Genomic DNA, 8,289 nt, shown 5'->3' on the forward strand with positions numbered 1-8,289 from the left:
ATAAATACCTGCTGACCCTAACCACTTTGGTAGTTTCCTGGTTTTTAAAAAATGTATTTGATCAAATGAAGCCTTTTCAAATGCCCCTATGCAAATCATTTATGTTGTAAAAAGGTATTGTTTGCCTTTTATAAGTTTGAAAAAAATGGATTCACAGAGGGTAATAAAACAAGGTCCAAGTCAGGATTAACTTTCTAGGATCTTCTAAAAGTTGTGCCAGTTTGAAGGCAAATTTAATCATGTCATCCCCCCCATTTAAAACCCTCGCAAGACTCCTCTTCCTCAAGGCTTACAGCCCCTGCCTACTTCTCTGCCTCTGTCTCCTCCCACTCTCCCACTCAAATTCTGTGCTCCCTTCTTCCAACAAAACAAGGATCCTCCCATTTCTGATTGGGTCATGGCTGCTTGTTGTTGCTGACACCCCCTTACCCCCTACCCCCCTACCCCCCACCCCCACCTTGGCTCTCAGTGCTGTCTCTGCCTGGGAAACTCTTCCTGCCATTGTCTGACTGACAATGTCTACTCACCTTTTTAGATCTAAGCGGGATCTATCCTCTGAAGTCTTCCTGGATCCCTACCCAACCCTCCACAATGAGTTGATGTCTCTCTTATTCCTCCACTGTTCTTTGTTCTCACTGTCTAACGTGTACATCTTGCACTTAATTAACAATCTGTTTATGTGTCCTCTTCACCTATTTGGTTGAAAGGCTCCAGGCTCCTGAGACTGAAGGTCAGAGATGATATCTGATTCACATTGGATTCCCTGGCATAAGAGAATGCCTGCCACATAGTGGATACTCCGTAGATGTTTGTTGACTTAATTTGAATTGAATGGAGATGATGAAAAAGATCCTTTTTTTTTTTTCTAGTAGTTCTTCATTTTCAACCTTCTAATTTCTACCTGTAGATGGTGAGGGAAATCTCAGTGTTCAGTAGTCAAAGGTAAGATGTCACAGAGGAGCAGTAGAAAATTAAGTGGTGGAATTAGAAGAAAGAACTGAGAGGTCAGAGAGAGGAAAAGACATGGGAGAGTGCATGTCTATAGGAGAGGAGGGAAAAGGAAGAACATGGGTGGGAGAGAGGAAATTCTGCCGAGTTTTCATACTAGAAGGGATCTTTGCAAGATCTGAAAGGGAGCAAAGTATCTGGAGGGAAAAGTGAGTTGAAAGAGGCATTCTGGAAGCAGCATGAACTTAAGGCCAGCCAAATGTAATCCAGCTTGGGAACCGGGATGATGGATTGAACATCATTAGGATGAGATCATCATCCAACAGGCACAGGCATTTATTAAGCTGCTCCTCTGTGGCTGGCCCTGTGCCAGAACTTTGCATTGTAGAAGACAAGGACTCTGCCCTCAGGAGTCCCAGACTCAGTGGTTCATTCTGTTCAACCAGGGGTGCTTGTTGTAGTGACCCCTGGAACCTTTAAAATCTACAGCTACCCAAGGCTCCACTGTAGACACAGAGCAAAAATCTTTAGGGAAGGGGCTGAGGAATATGTATCTTTTAAAAGATCCTCAGGAGACTCTTGTGAGCATCTCCGATTAAGAACTACAGCTGCACAGTAATTGGGGGATTAAGACAAATAAACATAACTATAATGTGAAAAGTGCTGTTGGATGAAGAAGAGGGAAGGGTATCCTGGGGGAGATCCAGGTACCTACTCGAAGGAGGTGATGTTTGAATTAAGACTTGGAAAATGATTGGTTTGGGAAGAGAATCCAAACAGATGATAATCAATTTCAGAGCTTTTTGACTAGAAATTAGAGCTAATACTGTAGTAACTGATGAAGAGAGAAAGAGAGGGAAGGGAAGAGAGAGGAAGAGAAGGAAAGGGAAGAGAAGAGAAGAGAATGTCAGGGGAAGAGTCTTGGAGGCAATTTGAACATTTAGTGCCAGGGAGCAGGTACATAAGCCCAAGAGAGAGAAGATGTTTGCCAGAAGTTAGCAGAAGAACCTAGAAATTTCCGTGTCATAAGATAAAATGGACAAAAAGACTAAATGTTTTGTGGTGAGATCATATGAGAATGGGGACTGCCTCTATGTCCGTGGATATGGTCATTGTGGGAAACGTGGGCAGGAACTGCTGCAGTAAAATGGTGGGTGAGGAATGTAGGTCACCAATGGTAATTCATGGCACAGGAACTGGATAAAATGACTGTGAACTTTTCTGTGAAGTCTGGAGGTAAGAAGTCTGATAGGTGAGGGAATATTTTGCTAAAGATTAGTGTTGACCTGAAAACGTTTCCAATATTTAGAGGATGGAGCCAATAGAGACAGAGGAGATTAACGTGCGTGGAAAAGGACAAATAATAGAGCACGTTCCTGGAAGAGACGGGTCAGAAAGCAGAAATGGCAAATGGAGGCTGGGTGCCGATGAGGAGAGGCAGTAGGGAGGTGGGTTACGGTACTCCTGCAGATGTCCTGAGTCATCAATAGAGAGGATGAGTGCGCTGAGACTGGGAAGAGCTCCAGTAGAGCTTTAGGTGGAGGAAGATGGGAAACAGCAGGAGCTTCCATTGTGCACCTACTTCCACTTTGGCAATATTCGTTGCCCTCTTCTTTGCTGAAAAGGCGTGAGTCTCTACAGTGACCGAAGCATGACTGTGAGGGTTGTTTACAGGACCAGTTCTCAAACTTGGCTGCCCATTAAAATTAACTGTGCTGGGGAGTATTTTTTAAATTATTTTTAGTTACTGATAACCTGGTTCTACCTTCAGAGGTTCTAATTTAATTGGTCTGGGGTGGGAGTCCAGGCATTAGGAAGTCCTCTGTCGACCCTGATTTCCAGCTTTGAACACCACTGATCCATAAAAATAGAACAACACAAGGATACAATTATTTGTTGTGAATATGATATTCGGCTAGGGTGTTTCCAAATTATGAGGCATGTCCAATGTATAGCATATTCTATTAATCACTGAAAAGAGAAAAAGAGAACTTGGAAGGGATCCATGAAATGTCAAAAGACTATCAGAAATGCATAAGTTAAGAGATTTAAAGAAGAAGAATTAAGTTGATCCACCCACTCATTCATCCATCTATCAATGCATCAATCACACAGCAGCTCTCTGAGTCCCTTCTACATGTTAAACACCACACTACCGCTGAAAATAAACAAAATGGCCCTTCCCTCAAGTAGCCCAGATTTAGTTGGAGAAAGAGGGGACAAGGAAATGGATGATTATAATTTCATGTTGCAAATGCAGGGATAGAGGTGGGCACCAGGTGCTCTGAGTATACAGTCAAGGGACATCCTATCCAGACAAGAGAGGCAGGAGAAAAGGTTGGGAACTGAGTCTAAAAGAGGGGAAGATAGGGTGAATGGTGGTGACATTCACCGAGCTGGACAGTGGCACTAGGTCAAGGCAGAGGGCAGGGTCTTCAGGCTTGGCTTGGCTCCAGGAGGTTCCTAGCGGCCTAAGGAATAGAATGAAATTATGAGAAGCCAAAACAACATACTAGAGTTACATGGTGGAGGTAACGTTAGGGAAAGTAGCCTTAAAGAATAGTAGTAAATTTTTACTTATCCACTGTGTCAGTTAGGATCCAGGCGGAAAACAAGTGGCACATGCGGTTTACTTAATTGAAGTAAGTTTCATAGATGGACTACTTTAAAATGGATAAGTAGCATGTTGGGAAATAAGGAAAAGTCCAGTGCCCTGGAAACGAACTGTTTTTACTCACAATAAGTTGACACCACATGTGTGGGTTTTTTTTTTTTCCTCACACCAACCAATTCTCCAACACTCTGGACACCAACTGGGTGTCCTAAAATTCCATTCAATTTTGAGACTAACTGCCCAGAGTTAGCATCGGCCTCCACAGGTTTAAGGGCTCAGTCCCACAGGACGCCTCACTTCAGATGCCAGCTGCAAGTACTGAGTCCCTAGGTTACCCTCACTTCTGCTCCACTTGGCTACAAAGTCGGGGGAGAGATGTGTTCTCACAACCCCCTCCCCTCTCAGGCTTAATAATTTACTAGGATTGCTCACAGAGCTCTGGAAGACACTTATTTGCTCTTACTGGTTTATTATAAAGGATACAAATGAACAGCCAGATGAAGAGGTTCAGAGAGTAAAGTCTAGAAGGGTCCCAGTGCACAGGAGCTTCTGTCCCAGTGGAGTGAGGACACCATAATCCCAGCACCTAAATGTGTCTGCCAGTTTCAAAGTTTTCGGAACCTGTCCGTTAGTCATTTAGGGCTTTGTATGGAAATTTCCCTATGTAGGCATGATTGATTAAATCACTGGCTGAAAGTGATTAACTCAGTATCCAATCCCTCTCCCCATCCCTGGGAAATGGGGCCGAAAGTTCCAACCCTCTAATCATGCCTTGGTCTTTTTGGTAACCAACCCCCATCCTGAAGCTATCTAGGGACCCTAGGCACCAGTCCTTACCAGCATACAAAAGACACTCATCACTCTGGAGATTTCCAAGCATTCTAGGAGCTGTGTGTCAGCAACTGTAGACAATGGCAAGTGCAGCTGGAGGCTGGATTGTTATTGTTCTTCAAGAGGATTCTTCTAAATCAGCGGTCCCCCGCCTTTTGGGCACCAGGGACTGGTTTTGTGGAATACAATATTTCCATGGACTGGGGTGGGGAGGGGGTATGGTTTGGGGATGATTCAAGCACATTACATTTATTGTGCACTTTCTTTGTATTATTATTACATTGTAATATATAATGAAATAATTATACAACTCACCATAATGCAGAATCAGTGGGAGCCCTGAGCTTGTTTTCACTTGCCACTCACTGATAGGGTTTTGATATGAGTCTGCAAGCAATTGATTGATTATGGTCTCCATGCAGTCAACCCTCTCTGCTAATGATAATCTGTGTTTGCAGCCGCTCCCCAGCGCTAGCATCAGCGCCTCAGCTCCACCTCACATCATCAGGCACTAGATTCTCATAAGGAGCGCGCAACCTCGATCCCTCGCATGTGCAGTTCACAGTAGGGTTCGTGCTCCTTTGAGAATCTAATTTCACCACTGATCTGACAGGAGGCGGAGCTCAGGCAGTAATTCGAGTGCTGGGGAGTGGCTGTTAATACAGAAGAAGCTTCGCTCACTTGCCCGCTGCTCACCTCCTGCTGTGCAGCCTGGTTCCCTGTTCTAAATCCCTGCATGTATCAACATTCCTACTCCTGAGAATGAGAGGTGGCGCCTTTGATTGTCATTGGAAGTAACTCAGATGGAAAAGTCCACATGTCATAAAACTTCCAGAACGTTGGCAGTGTTTTTTTCTGACAACTGTATTCATGAATTTCAGGAAGTCTCAGAATATTGTCAAAATCATTTCAGCTCCAAGTTAACAAAGATAGTGACTTGCTATGATTTGGCTACATCATCATTTTTACGTTCTCTGACCAGCCAGCCAGCTACTTCCCTCTCCCCAGTCACACATCTAATTTTTCTCCATTGGTCCCTACCCGACTCTTGCTCAATTTGTCTCAAATTGATTAATTCAACACATGATCACTAGATTAAAATACGTCACTCATTTCCAATACCCTTGGCAGGTTTCTTCCCTGTATGTGTAATTCTGTATATTTGAATATCGAGGTGGTTGCAGAAATTATTTCTATTCATCGCAGCTCAATAGCTGGAAGAACTATTTGGAGTTAACTTTTCATACTATTCTCAATACCTAAATAACCTATAGATTTCCTTGTAGCTTGACTAATGTATAGTTTGTCCAATCTGGGAATAAAGCTTTTTCATTCTATTTTATTTTGAAGTTTGCTGGCCCAGCAGGTGGATCTTTGATGTTGTTTTTCTAGGTGCAGGTGGTTCCTAGAGTGTTTGCGCAGTGTTGGGTGTTTGTTATTCTTTTGTTAGGATGCAGAGCTGCACCTGTGCTGTGGGGAGACCAGTGCCATGAGTGACGTGAACCTTCGGGAATGGCATGGGGCTGAGGGTGAATTAACCTGGCTCTAATGGTTTCCCCACATCTCACCTACGTCACGTCCTCTTTTTCAGCCACCCAGTGTAAGCACAGTGCCGTGTATGATACCTGTGGCCCGGGATGTGCCAAGACCTGTGACAACTGGAATGAGATCGGTCCCTGCAATAAGCCGTGTGTTGCTGGTTGTCACTGTCCAGCAAACTTGGTCCTTCACAAAGGAAGGTGCATCAAGCCAGTCCTTTGTCCTCAGCGGTGACCTTTGTTCCGCTCCTTCAGACTTTGAACCTGGTGTTCTTGACACTGAAGTGGAAGAGCCAATGAAAGACTGCGATATTTGTGTGCTGATTCTGCAAATACACACACAGAGTATATATGTGTACATATATAGATATATAGATATATTCAGAAACACTTCATCATTTATATAAACTATAGGTGGATTATTATATGTATATTTTTTGCTATAAGACATGTATTGTTTCCAGGATCCTAATCTGTAAGCCATTGAATACATTGTATAAATAAACCAGGTGTTTTTAATTTAATAAGGCAGCATGCAGACATATTGGATGGCTTTACCATCACATACATTTGTCACTTTTAAGAAGTTTTCTAAGAAATCTAAATTGCCTACCTGAATTAATTTTTGATTTGAATAGGATTTGCAGTTGAATGGGAAGTGTGTTTTTCTGGAGAATGGCAGATTTATCTAGGGGCATTTCATGCTTCCAAAGAAAGGAAGGTATGCCTGAGAAATATGGCTAGTGATTGGCGACAGGCTCTAATGGTGCACGGAAAGCAAGGGGTAGGCTGTTAGACTTTATTGGGTCATGGTCTGATATTATTTCCAAAACTGATTGGCTGGTTGCCAAGAAATATATATTTGTCACTAGAGCATAACCAAAGAATCAAATAATTTCTTGCCATCTTTGCATATTCCTTGAGTCTCCTAATTTTACATGTGTGTATGATGGATATGTCCACCTCTGTGTCCCACATTGAGATGTTGGCGTGTCTGGATGACTTGTTAGTTTTATTGAGGATGAGCAGGTATTTGAAGAAACTGTTGCACAACATATGACAAAATATCCATTTCTCTGAATCTCACAGCAATTTAGGATGAGCAAATCCAATGAGTTAAAGTAAGCTATCTCCATTTTGTGACTATTCCATGTATGAAATGAAAGCCTTTATTTCTAGAGGATTCCTAGACCAACACTCTTTGGCAACAGCGAATTTGTCCTAAGTATTAGACAGAAAGAAAGGCTTTACTGATCGGTTGATTTAACATCAGTACAAAGAATGGTCTACGTGCTTGCTCTTACTACTGGTCACCATGTGATTTTCCTGACTTTGGTTTTCAGTTGAATAAGTGAACATGTCAACAAAACAAAAGCCACTGATGTCTAAAAATAAAATGTTCTGCATTGTAGTAAATAAAGGGCTTAAGATTTAAAACAACGCATTTTCTATTTCAAGATGTGTTGTGTTATACTTTACAAATAAGCTATGGCAAATTCAGGTTCATCCATTTTTAACAGCTTTATTTAGATATATTTTATATACCCTGCAATAACTCATTTTTATAAAAGAGTGTTATTAGTAGATAATAGCAAACCTCCAAAGTTTTGACAGTCAGCATAGTACCATTGCTTGTTAAGACATTGTGTTCCTGTTACATATAGTCATGACAGCTAAAGGATTAGTTTGGATTTTTTACTGGGGCATCTCCAGCTGTTTGAGAATATTGAATAAGTCACACAGTGTAACAGTGATTGTCTGGGACACCAGGGAATGTGGTTGTCATTGTTGTGCTTGGGCCATAACCAACCTCAGTATCTGGGACCCAAGGTAGCCAGTGCTTCAGTGCTGCACTTGGAAAAGGGGCTTTGATGTAGGAGACTTGGGCTCCAGGTGTGGTTTGTGACCTTGTCCACAACTGTTTAAGCATTTGGGGCCATAATTTGTTTCTCTGCAACACAAAGAGGCTTTGTAGTATATGGGCAGGGTTGAGGATCAGGAGACCTAAACACTCCGCCACTAGTGAGATTACTTGCACAGTAACCTGAGACGCAGTGTGCAAACCCTTTTACACTCCTAGTTTTTGCTTTTTGAAACCTTCTGGAAATTTATTTCCAAATACTTTCAGTCTGCGGTTGGTAGAACCCGTGCAGATACGCAGGGCCGACTGTAGATCGTGCTCAGTAAAAGCAAGTTCTTTTTCCTCTCCCTGTGAAAATAAGAATGCTTTGAAAGTCCTAAACTAAAAGTTTTGCACTAGGAGGAAAAATGAATTGTTGACATTTACAATATGGCAATTTTTGTTAAAAGGGTGGCACACTGAGAATTACCAATTCTTCAGGTGAAAAGCCACCCCTT

At 42.3% G+C, this 8,289-nt stretch overlaps 1 protein-coding gene across 2 annotated transcripts in view; it reads left to right on the forward strand.

The window, feature by feature from the left end:
• Positions 1 to 7,371, forward strand: part of BMPER (BMP binding endothelial regulator) — a 255,227-nt gene extending 247,856 nt beyond the window's left edge. For both annotated transcript variants that reach the window (XM_082632885.1, XM_082632886.1), the window contains one exon: positions 5,985 to 7,371. In XM_082632885.1, coding sequence (XP_082489011.1) covers positions 5,985 to 6,166 — 182 coding nt within the window. In that variant the 3' untranslated portion in view covers positions 6,167 to 7,371. The remainder of the gene's footprint in view (positions 1 to 5,984) is intronic.
• Positions 7,372 to 8,289: the final 918 nt, after the last annotated feature.

Source organism: Mesoplodon mirus, assembly GCF_964341445.2.
Source record: "Mesoplodon mirus genome assembly, chromosome: 9".
Lineage (NCBI taxonomy): Eukaryota > Metazoa > Chordata > Mammalia > Artiodactyla > Ziphiidae > Mesoplodon > Mesoplodon mirus.